Here is a 15,004-nt window from a genome sequence, read left to right as displayed (position 1 = left end):
GAAGAACGTCATTGAGCTTTCCTGAGGTATTTTTTGCAACGTAAATTGCAAATTAAGGGAAACAGCTTCAACGAGGAATGTGTAGATACGTAGTGCGTCTTCATTTTAGTGTGATTAATTTCTTAAGTTGCGCACAGAAGGCGCACTCTGTAAATGTGAAACGTATCGTCTCCTCGGCGACATGAAGTAATAAATTCTTAAATGACATTGCAAAGCATATAACCGATCAGTTAACACGCGATCTTAAACGATACCAACTGCGACATAGGATTTCTCTATGCCAAAGCGCATTTTGCGCTTGGAGAAAATAAAAAGAACAGAAAGAATACAAACAGAATAAAATAGAATAGAAATGAGAAAGAATAGAAAAGAAATTTGGTGGTTAGAAGAATGACGCGTTATTATTAGCCGCGCCCAGTACATCATATCTTTCTGATTGCTTTTTCCCTTCTATGCATATTGTTCTAGCTGTTCGGTCTGTCTGCGCCATATGACTGTTCGATTTGTCATCATTTCTCTTCATCTACTGACTTCATACTATCTTCTGCGTTCTGGGAAACTGTGGAACAAATAGTAAGTTAGATAATGTTTTTCAAATTAAAATAGTGGATTATGCGTTAGATGGTGCGAAATGTGGAAAATCGCCGGTGTTGTTATATTGCCATTTTGTAATTCTAGATCAGCAATTTGAAAGACGAATGGTTGGAATGGCGCCTGGTACGTGAGCCGCAATAGCGCTGCGTTTCCTACGTCTGTTCTGTCTTCTTTTTAATACGGCAGCGAGAGCGTGCCGGCGCCGCTGGATCCAGCGCTGGATCCAATCACCGCTGGCGTTGCGATTCCCGTGATGCAGCACGACGAGCTGAGGATCAATCAGCATCGCTGTGCCACGCTTTGCCCAACTTAGTGCAAACGTTTCCCTTTAAAAAAAGGGTGTACAAGCATGCGAATGTAATCAAATGCCTTTGTGTTTTCCAGGTAACGAGCAATTATGGAAGTCTACCGTAATAACCTTGTATATTTGCTGGGCTTATTTTTTCTTCTGTCCACGTTATACCAAGGACCAACGGGGGTGCTTGCAGGAATCGGTCAACCGGGTGGGTACTCCATTGTTTTCAAGTTTCCATGATAATCCAAATTTGAAGAAGTACGCGGATGCATAGTTTCTAATCTATTTAGTTTTTTGCTCTTCACAACTCATTCAGCTAAGGCTGTAATTTACGAGGCGTACGCCTTCAACTCACTTGCATTTTTGAGCGTGAACGAAAGAAGAAGAACTTTCCCGGCGTGCTCGTTTATGTGGTATACACAACCTAAGGGGGGGGGGGGGATCGGAGATCTCTGTTCGTTCCGCGTTCGTTCTGGCGGTGGTGCGTCACAAAAGTGGGCGGTCCGCAGCTCTCATCCGCCGAGAGGAAGAGGACAGCATATCGTCAAGCGGTGAGCGTCGCGCTTTCCGGAAGTAGACACGCGTCGTTTCTCCTCGGCTAGGGGACCGTACATTTGAAAACGAAGTGTTTCTCGCCTTCTAATATATACAGTTGTTATACGAAAAGATATTGTTTTTCTTCTCAAGCTCAAACAGTTTCTGAAACAGCAATAGGTTTCAGTGCTGATATTTATTGGTGTTAATTTTGATGCACGCGAAAAAAAAAAGAAAAGTAGCGGTCGGCGCAGTTTTTCAAAATGTCGTCCCACCGGAATGTCTGGCTTGGCTCCCGGGTGTCGGATCGTCAAAGGGAGCTTCTGCTGGTTTTTATGAAAGAGCACCCACAGATCGCTACGCCGTCGTGCCCGCTGGGTCCGTCGTTCACGAGTGAGGACCGGGAGGACACGTGGCAGTAGCTGGTAGCGCTTTTGAACTAAGAAGTCCCTGCGCGTAAGACCACAGCCCAGTGGCAGGCCCGTTCATTTCGTTCGCACTGTTCGTTTCGAGAACCGAAAGCGACGCCGCACTCGCTCATGTTTTCAAACGCATCTCGCACCTCTAACCGCAAGAGAAGCACACGTCGCAAGCGCCATTTTCTCAAAATCAGCTCTTGCGGCCGCCGCAACCGCTGCATCATGCCGTGCGAAGCCATTTGTTCGCTCGAGAGAACGCGTGCGAACGGTCTCGCGCTCCGTTCGTTTGTAGCAGACGACATGCTCGTTATGACGCGGTATGACGTCATCAAAAATAAAAGATTAAGCAAAAACAAAAATGGCTACGCCCCTCAGAGACACGGTTTTTTCCGGCTTCGGCCAATCGCGTGCGCCGCCAGAACGGGCGCAGAACGAACGGCGCAGAACAGAAATCTCCGATCACCCCACTCGTTATGACGCGGCATGACGTCACGAAAAAGGAAAACCTCAAACAACAAAAAGAAATGGCGACACTCCCCGGCCTTGAGTAGCATCTCCCGCTTCAGCCAATCAGCGCGCTTGTTCTTCCCCAGGAGAACGAACAGGCGGAACGAACAGATCTCCGATCGACCCCCTACTGAATTGAACATACATGTTGTCCAGCAAAGGCATAGAGGGCGTTCATTGTTGTTTTTAACAGTAGCGTATTAATTCTGACGTCAGTTGAAATGAATTGAAGTGGACGAATAGCCTTTTCCATCGGTGGGACCAGAACCCATATCTTTAGAATTACGCGTCCTTCATCGAAGTCAAATCGCTCTCATTCGCTTTGCTAGTGGCGTCACTGGAGCTTCAACTGGATCAAATCCTGGATGCTCTAGACGCAACCCCGCCGCGACCACATGCCGTCGTCGTGATTATGATTATTATTAACATCATTATCATTATCAATTACTTTTAAATAATATAGTTCACAAAAATACCTCGCTTAGTGACTAAGGACAATCAATGACGCAACGCTGTCCTAATAAACGGCTAAAAAAATGAGGAAGCGGCACGCAATATCCGGAATATGTCGTTTTAAAAGGATATTAAAGCTTCCTGGTGAAAACAAATTACCTAATTCTGTTTTCTTAAAAAAATATTGGTCAGCTGCTTCGTATAAAGTGTTATTGTTTCTGGGACATTTTTCCCACCTCTCCACTTTAGCAAATGATCCGCTTCACAAACGTCCGCAAGACCCGACAGGCAGGCGTCAGCCGCTGATATCTCCATCACTTCCTCGAATACCAGAAGAGGGTGTGTATGTTCTCGCTTGTATTATTTCCATCGTTATTCTAAAGAATAGACGCAATCACGTGCCCAGTTTTGAATTTCTGTAAGATCAAACACTGTGAACCGCCACGAGCCCATGCTCTAATTATACGACAAAGACATATTCAAGTTGGTTGCTATTTGCGACACGTGCAATGAGTTGGTCACCTCTATCTCTGGTCCCTATCTTTTGTTCCGTGTTTTTCCGCTACCCAGTCGAAGTTATGCATGAGTTACGCTGTTGTTTTTCATCTAAGTACTTCCGGTAGTGCGCTTACTTCCGGAATATTGAGAAATTGGTATTAAAATGAAAACTTTTACGCAATCGGTAGTTTTGGCTCAAGTTAAGGAATATTCTTTATACATAGCATATCGGAGCATAAGTTTGCATAATATAAGGGCTAGCGAACTGTCAAGATAAATAAACTAATTGAATGAGTTCATTGAAAAAGAGGGCGGCTTCCTTGTGAGCACTGCGATCACTGCAGCACCTGGCGTAGCAGATCTCTACGACGCCCTTCTTCTGTAGGAGCACAAGGAAATGCGCAGGCTGTCTTCCGCCACGCAAAAAGCCCACATTGGGTCCCTAACATGGGTCGCCGTGGCTCTAGCAGGCACTGCTTACTGTGATCGCGCGCGCCCTAACACAAGAGGGATTAACAGATGGCTCATACCTTTGCAGTATCTGAGATGTTACCGCTCGAGTCGTGTTGAAACGATAGACAGTACGAAGGTGGCTTCGATCACTGCAGTGTCCACATTTGCTTACGCCAGCATTTTTTTTAATTGCGTCAAGTTAGATGCCTAAACAGCTGGCGGCTACCATACTTCGTATAAATTCCAGCGTTTTACTATCAAATCCTTTGCTTTGGCTATGTGTTGAATAATGTCATCATCATCATCATCAGCCTGTCTACGCCCACTGCATGGCAAAGACTTCTCACATGCTCCGCCAATCAACCCGGTCCTGTGCTTTCTGCTGCCACGTTATACCTACAAACTTCTTAATCTCATCTACCCACCTAATTTTCTGTCTCCCCCTCACGCGTTTGCCACCACTTGGAATCCAGTCAGTTACCCTTAATGACCACCGGTTATCCTGCCGACGTGCTACGTGCCCGGCCCATATCCATTTCTTCTTGATTTCAACTATGATATCCTTAACCCCCGTTTGTTCCCTGACCCACTCTGCTCTCTTCCTGTCTCTTAAGGTTACACCTATCATTTTCCTTTCCATCGCTCGCTGCGTCGTCCTCAATTTACGTTGAACCGTCTTTGTAAGTCTCTTTGAATAATGTATGTGATATCAACAACTTGGCACTCGAAATGCTGTAGCTACATAAATGTATGGGGATGTGCTACGTGCGAAGCCAACAACTTTCACTAAATCAATGTCATACCGAGAAACTGAAGCGGAAAGGCTTTGATAAATGAAATGTTTCAGCTGCAGGATCCGAATGCTCAGCATTGATAGCGATAAGAATACACCGAGCGACAACACACGCGGAAAGTATTCTAGTTTGATTCTGATATATGTTTCACACACAACCACGTACTTCATAAATTACGAAGCACGGTGTCACGCGTGCGCATACAAGCATAAATCGCCTAACTCAATATTTTACGACCGTTCGCTATCGCAACGTGATTTGGCACGCAGCGCCAACAGAAGTGAGGGAGCACAAGACAACCCCTCAAAGTATCGTTTAGGCGAAACTATAAGACCTTGCAAGGAAAATGTGGCACTGCTTTCCAGTAACCAATAATGTTTTGCAGATCATGGGCCTAAAGTACAACTATTCTTGCTGCTGTTCTTCATCTCTCCTCGTTAGGAGACGCTTCGAAAACGTGGGATCAGGGGACTAAACAAATAATCAACAGAGTTCTAGCTGGAAGGGGACCTGCACCTCTTACGGGATTCGCCCATCATCGTACGTACATTCTCGTTTTCTTTATTCGTGCTGCCAATATTAAGTGCAGCCACTCGTATGCTTGCTAACCCACTACTGCTGCGATTACTACTGCACATTTGAGAAATTACAAGGCCACTTTATCCCCTTGAGGCATCTTGAACTCGAGCGCTTTTTTTTATTTATGGACAGCATAAAACGACGTGTGTCGCTTAGTTGCATAGGCATTTTCTAAAGCATAAGAAAAACTGCAAAAACAGCGGAATACAAAAGTGTAGCTCAGAAGATGTGAATACTGCTTAGGCAGTCAAAGGCTTAGTACGCTTCTAAATGGGACGATCATATTGCTACATGCATATTGCCAGCCCCTTGAACCATTGCGCGTGTGCGCCGGACGAGGAAAAGGAAGATCTCTCTCCGCTCGGGCTCTGAGCTGAACCGGTCAGCGCTGCAACTGCTACTGAAAATATATCGTGTAAATAGTCTACGGTCTAGTCTACCGAGTCGTCATTCACGTAACATATTTGGTGGAGGTGGAGCGTTCCCCGTCCTCACCACGAAGCTTCGCAGCGGCCTCACCGTCCAGTATCCGGCCATGGCTACCACTGCCAACAGCACGTCTCCGTCTACAGCTGCGGCGTCAACCACAACGTACCTTACGGTGTCCCACCCCCGCGACCCCGGTACATTTTCCGCCCAAGCTGGCCTTGACGTTGACTACTGGCTCAGCATGTACGAGCGTGTTAGCCAAACTCACCGCTGGGACCCCACCATGATGCTTGCCAACGTAATCTTCTACTTGGGAGGCACCCCGCGTGTCTGGTTAGAGACTCATGAGACCGAGCTCACCAGCTGGGACATTTTCAAGGAGCGACTGCGCGACATCTTTGGAGACCCGTCCGGTCGCCAAGTGGCAGCACGAAAAGAACTTGCAACTCGTGTCCAGCCATCGACCGAGTCGTACGTCTCGTATATTCAGGATGTACTCGCGCTGTGCCGAAAAGTGGACGAACAAATGTCCGAGGTTGACAAGGTGGGCCACGTACTCAAAGGCATCGCGGACGACGCTTTCAATCTGCTCGTCTACACAAATGTCTCGACCATCGACCTCATCATTAAGGAATGCCGCCGCTTCGAAAGGGCCAAAAGCCGACGCGTAGTGCCTCAATTCGCTCGGCTACCGAACACGGCTGTCACATCAACGTGCTCCGATCTCGGCGCCACCCCACCCTTTGAGGAGAATGTGACGCGCATCGTTCGACGGGAGCTTGAAGCGGCAAGTCCAGCGCCCTTCCACACACCCCCCTTCGACCAAGCCGCTGTCCAAGCACCCCCACGGTCTCTGTTATTCAGGCCGTCGTGCGGCAAGAAATTGCCAATCTCGGTTTCCCTGTCGCCTGCTCCGTCTCTCGACCCGAATACCGACCGACGCCCACGAGTGCACCCCGCAGTGACTCCTATTTTCCTCCGAGATCCCGCAACCCATCGGAATGGAGAACTCCCGACGACAAACCCATCTGGTTCCGCTGCCACCGGATGGGTCATGTCTCCCGTCACTGCCGCACCACCTGGACGCCGCCTTATTGGGGCCAATTCTCGTCGCCTTCTCGCCCATACGCTGCACCTCGCCAGTATTCTCCCAGCCGTACGTACGCTGCCTCTGACGCACCCAACAGCCGCCCTACTGCTCGGTCCCCGTCGCCCCAACGCCGTCGTTCCCCGTCGCCTCAACCACGCCGCTATACGTCGCCGCCCAACTACGTCTCGTCCCGGACGGAAAACTAGGTCGTGCAGCTCCTGGAGGTAGTGCTGCATCATTGTCCTCTGAACCAAATCCTCCGTTGACGCTCACTACGAACACGAACTTAATTGATCTTCAAGTGGACGGTATTTCTATGACGGCGTTAATTGATACTGGAGCTCAGGTGTCCATCATCAGCGCGCATCTCTGCCGTCGGCTTAAGAAAGTACTGACGCCTGCTACAACTAAAGCCGTACGCGTCGCCGATGGCGGAACTGTTGCCGTCACGGGCATGTGTACCGCTCGAATAAGCATTGCCGGCCGCCACGTTCCCGTCCTCTTCACCGTGCTCAGCAGTTGCCCTCACGTCCTCATCTTAGGGATGGACTTCCTCTCGACACATTCTGCCCTGATCGACTGTTCTGCCGGTATTCTTTGCTTGGAACTTCCTCTTCTGCCAGATACTAGCCCCAAACTCCAGACCAGCCTCTGTACCACAGAATTTATCCGCATGCCGCCTAAAGCCCTAACATTCGTCGAATTGGCAACGTCTGCACCGGTGCTTGACGGGGACTACGTCGTCACGCCTATTGCTGATGTCCTTCTGGCGCGCGACATCACTGTACCACACTGCGTTGTCACCTTAGCCGCTAACCGGATACATCTCCCTGTTGTAAATTTCGGCTTCACGAAGCAAGTGCTACCCCAAGGCATCTCAGTCGCCACGCTCCGATCCTTATCAGATGACCACGTCACCATTTTCGCTGCCGACGTGTGCTCAGATGTTCCTTGTCGGCCGCCGGATACCACAGACCTCGACATGGCATTGCGTCACATGATCGCCTCGGACCTCGAACCTGAGCAGTCAGCCGCTCTAACCCGCCTTTTGGCTTCTTACCGCGACATCTTCGACGTCGATAATCGACCACTAGGCCAGACTTCTCTTGTAAAGCACCGCATCAACACCGGTGATTCTCTTCCCATTCACCGCCGACCATATCGGGTGTCTGCCGCCGAGCGCACGGTCATTCAACAAGAAGTGAACAAGATGCTAGCCAGAGGCATTATTGAACCCTCATCGAGCCCTTGGGCGTCACCCGTCGTGCTCGTTAAAAAGAAAGACGACACGTGGCGCTTCTGCGTTGATTACCGCCATCTGAATCGAATTACGAAAAAGGACGTTTACCCTTTACCTCGAATTGACGACGCTCTTGACTGCCTACACGGCGCGCGCTACTTTTGTTCAATAGACCTACGCTCTGGCTACTGGCAGATTGCTATGGATGAGAAAGACCAAGAAAAGACTGCGTTTGTAACTCCGGATGGCCTATACCACTTCAAGGTTATGCCGTTCGGTCTGTGCAACGCCCCAGCCACGTTCGAGCGTATGATGGACTCTCTGCTACAAGGATTCAAATGGACAACCTGCCTTTGTTACCTCGACGATGTCCTTGTATATTCGCCTACATTTGAGACCCACCTTCGGCGTTTGGCAGCTATTCTTGACGTCTTCCGCAGAGCTGGCCTCCATTTGAACTCCTCGAAGTGCCACTTCGGCCGCCGGCAGATTACCGTCTTGGGCCACCTCGTCGATGCTTCAGGTGTGCAGCCGGACCCAGAGAAAATTCGTGCAGTCACGAGTTTTCCTGTACCCCAATCAGCGAAGGACGTCCGGAGTTTTGTGGGACTCTGTTCCTACTTCAGAAGGTTCGTGGAAGATTTTGCAACAATCGCTCGACCACTCACTGAACTTCTGAAGAAAGACGTGCCTTTTACGTGGGGTCCCGCTCAAACCGCCGCTTTTTCTCGCCTCGTCACACTTTTGACAACGCCGCCTATATTGGCCCACTTTGACCCATCCGCTCCGACTGAGGTCCGAACCGATGCTAGTGGTCACGGGATCGGAGCCGTCCTAGCCCAACGACAACAGGGACACAACCGCGTTATCGCCTACGCCAGCCGCCTCCTTACAGCTGCCGAGCGCAACTATTCCATTACAGAGCGTGAATGCCTTGCTCTTGTCTGGGCAGTCTTGAAGTTCCCCCAATATTTATATGGCACGCATTTCTCTGTAATAACGGACCATCATGCGCTCTGTTGGCTTTCCTCACTAAAGGATCCTACGGGCCGGCTTGGTCGCTGGGCTCTGCGACTCCAAGAATATACCTACACAGTGACGTACAAGTCGGGCCGCCTACACCAGGAGGCAGACTGCCTGTCCCGCTACCCGGTCGATGAATCGAGCAGCGTCCCTGACACCGACGCCGACGCTTGCGTCTTTTCCGTTTCCTTACTGACAAACATCGGCGACGAACAACGAGATGCGTCCTTGCGTACTATCATCGAACGCCTAGAATCATCGTCTACCGACCGGTCCCATCGCTCGTTCGTCCTCCAAGATGGTGCACTCTACCGCCACAATTTTCACCCAGATGGACCAGCCCTGCTGCTTGTTATTCCGAAACACCTCCGCTCGGCTGTCCTTCACGAACTTCATGACCTTCCAACGGCCGGTCACCTTGGTGTATCGCGCACTTACGACCGGATCCGCCGACGCTTCTTTTGGCCAGGGCTTGCACGCTCCGTCAGAAGATACGTTGCGGCGTGTGAGAAATGTCAGCGCCGCAAAACACCATCGACGCTTCCCGCCGGGCGCCTTCAACCCCTTGACATTTCGTCAGAACCGTTCTTTCGCGTTGGCTTAGACCTACTTGGCCCGTTTCCCCTGTCTTCCTCCGGCAACAGGTGGATAGCTGTGGCCACAGACTACGCCACGCGCTACGCCATCACAAGAGCTCTTCCAACAAGCTGCGCCACAGATGTCGCCGACTTCCTCCTACACGACGTGATTTTGCAACATGGAGCTCCACGCCAGCTGCTTACGGACCGTGGCCGCACATTTCTGTCGAAGGTCATAGCCGACATTCTGCAGTCATGTGAAACGAGGCACAAGCTCACTACGTCCTACCATCCGCAGACAAATGGCCTAACCGAGCGTCTCAATCGAACACTTACAGACATGCTTGCGAAGTATGTTTCCTCCGACCACTCTGACTGGGACCTTGCTTTGCCGTACGTGACATTTGCGTACAATTCTTCGCGCCACGGCACTGCCGGTTACTCTCCATTTTTTCTGTTGTTCGGCCGACAACCAACGTTGCCCCTAGACACCATCATCCCGTTTCCCGCCGTACCGACCAGCGACTATGCCCTTGACGCTATCACCAGGGCTGCTCATGCACGTGAAACCGCCCGCACTCGCCTCTTGACTTCTCAAGAAAACCAACGGCGGTTGTACGATCGCAGGCACCGAGACGTGCACTTCTCGCCCGGTTCTTTGGTCCTGCTGTGGTCTCCCACCCGTCACGTTGGGATGTCGGAAAAACTAATGTCTCGATACACAGGTCCATACAGAGTCCTTCGTGCGGTTACCCCTGTAACCTATGAAATCGCTCCTGTCGCCTTGTCGCCTTCATCGTCTATACAGGCCAGCGATATCGTACATGTCGCACGCTTGAAACCCTACCACTCTCCCAGTGACGTTGACGTCTGATGCGCCGAGACGGCGCTCCTGCCACCGGGGATTATGCTACATGCATATTGCCAGCCCCTTGAACCATTGCGCGTGTGCGCCGGACGAGGAAAAGGAAGATCTCTCTCCGCTCGGGCTCTGAGCTGAACCGGTCAGCGCTGCAACTGCTACTGAAAATATATCGTGTAAATAGTCTACGGTCTAGTCTACCGAGTCGTCATTCACGTAACAATATTTAAGATCGTCTACACTTTTTGTGAAGCGGACATAGCTATCCGCACGTAGGAATTCCGGCATACTACGACACTATGATATGGTGGGTTAGTCGATGTTCAATGGAAATGATGCCTTCCGAAGATCAGAAATATCTTGTTGCACAGGGTGCTAATAATTCGTTTTTTCAGGCTGCAAGCAGTCAACGCCTACTGCGGAGTATTGCACACAGGTATTCAAATACACTGGCACGTGATTGAGCGCTTTCGAGCACACGGGCATGAAGCCTGCCGAATAAAGCAACCAGGAAATCTCACTAGCGGGAAAGTGACACATTTCTACAAAAGAACAATTCAAACGCTACTCTCCCTAAGCATCGGGCGGGATCAGTACAGTCAATTACAGTTGTTCGAGGGGACATCGTCGGAGCTCTGCTCGTAAGGGCACCGCTAAGAGTGCTTATCTACCTTCCGTTGTTTGCAGGAACATTGTAAACTTCCGCCATGTTATAAAACTCTATCATTGGTCCACACTGATTGGCCCAGATGGCTGCTAGGGCCGGCGTGATTCGCTTAAAATGCCGCCATAAAGAAATTTGGCAGGATAGCGGAATTGGAGGGTGTCTAGAATAACACGCCAGTTGAAGCTTCAAGAGCGATCCGCTTAGAACTTTCGCCCAATATGGCATTTCAAGTATTCCACGCCGCCACTGTTGCCAGATCATCAATTTTGCAGCACAAAGGCTTCGACGAAAAGTCCGAGGATCTGCGAAATCTTGGGAAAATGCCGTTAGAGGTATTGCCACGAGCGCCACTTCTGTTATTTTAAATGTGAAGCACTTCTTAGCGAACCTCTGGCACTCTGAGCGTATCTATCTATCTATCTATCTATCTATCTATCTATCTATCTATCTATCTATCTATCTATCTATCTATCTATCTATCTATCTATCTATCTATCTATCTATCTATCTATCTATCCGCCTACGTCTGGGTGCTCCCATGATCGCCTCCTTAACTTGTTGCAGACCAATACTGGCATGGTAGGGTAAAAGGATTTCATGAAAAGGAGTGTCGAGTCATGACGTGAATAACATGAAATTCCTGTCGCGCACTTCGCCAAACCCATTCCACAAACACGTGTGGCACTGTCACGAGGCTATTTATTCGATACGCTCTCGTGTAGGTTCGGTAAACATTGAACTGATGACATAACCGTCATCAAGAAAGGAGGCGAGACCATTTGTGCACACCAGAAACCAAACACTCAATGTATTTACACAGCAGAAATATGAATAGCGAAGGAGAGAGAAAAGTACAGAAAATGCAAGCGGAAAAGAAGTTAACAAGAGTAGGAAAATGTTAACAGACGCGAACAGTTCACAGAAGATAAGTACAAGAGAAAAAGGCAGTGTCACCGTTCATCGAGACGCGGAGCTTGTAGCGGAGACGGGGAAGGCAAGGCACAGACGAACTCACGCAGACGCCAACGGCTAGAGGTGCGGTAGACGCTCACTCGGGTGGACAGAAGCGTGGGGCGAGTCGAGGTCAACGGCCGGACGCCCCTTCGGCGTTCGCCAGCCGCAGACTGGGTTTGAAGTGGGAGACGCCGGTCTTGACTGGCCAACGCCAGACGACGAGCAGCGTGTGTCTGGCCAACGCCAGACGATTGAAGAAGCTGGGTACGCGCCCAGGTGGGAGCCCGCAGCGGCCTCGACGCAGGAACTCTGCCGGCCGCCACTCCCGCGCCCTGGTCGCCTTCCTCAGTTGGTCACGTCCCGGCCACGTCTCCTCGCTTTGCCGTTGTACACCCGTGGCTTTTCTTCCAGAACACCGTGGCGGCTCTCCATTGGACGAAAAATCGTTCACGCTCACACGTGCTACGGTCGCGAGTCATCGTCGTCGTCTTCATCGGTTTGTGTTTGCGTCGCGCCCTTTTCAAACGCGCACTTGCACATCACAAAAGCCCCCCTTTCGATAAGTTTTTTCACCAATGAAAAAACTGCCGGTAAGTGCGCGTTTCGCCACGCACAACCCACGTTCGGCACAGCGTCCACTACACAATCTTACACCAACACACTCACTGCACCTTCAGCGTTAACACAAAAATATGCTGGTTAAGTCCACCATACATTTCAAAACATGGTCCCAGCGTCATGCCAAAACTATATTCACGTCACACTTCACAGCAAAGGCAAGTTCTAAACCTAAAATAACTACAAGTAATATAATTCATTTGTCCATAGTCGAAACCCAAGAGCAGCTGCCGGTTAGTTTCGACTATTAGGTGATCGCGTCCCACACAAGAAGAGATCTCCTTTTTCTCTGTTTATGACACAACAGCTGTGGAAAAGTTTGGAAAAATCTTCGAGGACACGCCTGTCTGGGCCTCTCCACGAAAACGCTCGGAAACTTCTCCCATTCAAGCACCTGGTCTTTGCTAGAATGAAATGTGCTGTCAACCTGGTTGAGATTGCCATAGGATCGAAGGCGTTGTGAGCAAGAGAACGCAGTCAGAATTGCTCGAATGACTCGTTCCCGTACTCGAACACCTCTCTTTGGCCGATACGCCTTCAATGCCTTCAGCATCTCGCTTGGAACAGTTGCTGCATCGCATGATGAGGTAGAAACCTTATGTTCTTTATCTTTACTTAAGGAACCCTGCACAACATCTGTGCTACCATTCTGGAGCTCACTGTTAATGCATAGGTGGCATGCTCCTTCAACAAACTCCTTTCTACTTTCCATTCTCAGTGATTTAGTAGTCGTTCCCTGCTCTTCACACGGAACGCTACGCTCTCTACGTTGACCTGAAGTAAGCGTCGCGCTGTTTTGAGGCGAGCTACATGCATGGTCATCGACCATTCCTGTGCCGCCGGTCACTGCTGCCAGTGGTACACAGGAAGGCTCTGCGCCTGTCGCCTTAGAACGCTCGACATGGCATACGCGCGGTGCTATGCCGTTTATTTCACTCACTGTATCTGAAGACTTGGCGTCCTTTCTAAAAATCGCTCGAAAGTCTTCGAAAGCGCACTCCGTAGAAACATCTATTGCCCTTTCATCAGGGCTGTCCCGAGGACCATGTGCCTCTTCGATAAATGTGCATTCTGCCGCACTATTTTGCATAGCTGCATCGCTTTCCAGGGAACACGACTGTTCCTTCTTTGCTAAGTTTTGCGAAGCCATACTCAGCACTGTCCCTAGACCTTGGTTGGTCTCACCCTCGCTCTCCGCCTCGCCTCTGTCCTCTATTTGTAGAGAGTCTGTACCAGTGTGCTTGCTGGCGTTTGCAATACTGCCACTAAAGAACGATACAGATTCACTCGTGAAGGCCCTGCCTTCAGAGCACACATCGAGTACCTGCTCTTTGGAGCTCAGGTATGAAAATTGCTCCCGCCATTCTCCGCCTTCTCGCTGTCTCGTTTCGACCTCCGCCAGTTTAAGCCTCAATTGCTGCGTTCTTTGCCTTAGCTCTTCAAGCTCTCTTTCCTTCTTTCTCATTTCACGTTCGAACTCCATTTCCTCAGCCATCTCTTCGCGAATCCGCCTCTCGCGTTCCTCGCACCATGCCACCAATTCCTCGCCTTCTAGGCCCATGCGCCTTCCCAACTCTTCTAAATCTGCTCTGCTCATCTTTTCTCTCTATTTCTGAACACCAGTAGAGTGTCACAAACGGTCTCGTCCTGTCGTAGCGGACGCCATTTGTCACGAGGCTATTTATTCGATACGCTCTCGTGTAGGTTCGGTAAACATTGAACTGATGACATAACCGTCATCAAGAAAGGAGGCGAGACCATTTGTGCACACCAGAAACCAAACACTCAATGTATTTACACAGCAGAAATATGAATAGCGAAGGAGAGAGAAAAGTACAGAAAATGCAAGCGGAAAAGAAGTTAACAAGAGTAGGAAAATGTTAACAGACGCGAACAGTTCACAGAAGATAAGTACAAGAGAAAAAGGCAGTGTCACCGTTCATCGAGACGCGGAGCTTGTAGCGGAGACGGGGAAGGCAAGGCACAGACGAACTCACGCAGACAGGGGGGCTTTTGTGATGTGTGTATGGGGTCTGACGTTGTCAGTTCAAGTCGGCACTCCACCAGGTTTGTGCTCCCAGGAGTCTCGGCGAAAACATCCTTGTGCTTATTCAGCACGCTCTCTACTTGTTCCCTCTGTAGGTCGGTCAAGTCTTCCGACTTTCGGACGGCTTCAATTCCGAGTCCTTTTCTTGGCTCCAGACATTCAATCGGGTTGTCAGTCTCCTCTTCCTCAACCACAACGAATGTCGACGCTTGTAAAGGGGCTGTCGGTTCTCTCTCCTCGTATCGTTTCAGCATATTGATGTGGAACAGCTTTTTGCTGTCGCCAACATCCAACCAATAGTCAAAGTCGTTTTTCTTGCCCCAGACGAGGAAAGGTCCTTTCCAGTGCATCAGCAGCTTATTCTGCTTGG

At 49.9% G+C, this 15,004-nt stretch overlaps 1 protein-coding gene across 4 annotated transcripts in view; it reads left to right on the top strand.

Annotated features, from left to right (window-relative positions):
* Positions 1 to 476: 476 nt before the first annotated feature.
* LOC119402567 (uncharacterized) overlaps positions 477 to 15,004 on the top strand; it is a 52,047-nt gene continuing 37,519 nt past the window's right edge. Inside the window, exons 1-3 of one of the 4 annotated variants that reach the window (XR_005185821.2) lie at positions 894 to 1,097; positions 3,052 to 3,141; positions 4,989 to 5,087. Coding sequence is in view for 3 of the 4 variants with exons in the window: in XM_049418715.1 (XP_049274672.1) it covers positions 992 to 1,097 (106 nt within the window). In the remaining variant the exon portion in view is untranslated. Of the gene's footprint in view, positions 574 to 610; positions 718 to 879; positions 1,098 to 3,051; positions 3,142 to 4,988; positions 5,088 to 15,004 lie in introns of those variants that run through there. The other 3 variants (XM_049418715.1, XM_049418716.1, XM_049418714.1) reach the window with 3 other exon arrangements.

The sequence above is a fragment of the Rhipicephalus sanguineus genome, chromosome 8 (genome assembly GCF_013339695.2).
Source record: "Rhipicephalus sanguineus isolate Rsan-2018 chromosome 8, BIME_Rsan_1.4, whole genome shotgun sequence".
In the NCBI taxonomy this organism is placed as follows: Eukaryota; Metazoa; Arthropoda; class Arachnida; order Ixodida; family Ixodidae; genus Rhipicephalus; species Rhipicephalus sanguineus.
Note: the sequence above shows the minus strand (reverse complement) of the source record. Positions and strands in the feature narration are given on the sequence as shown.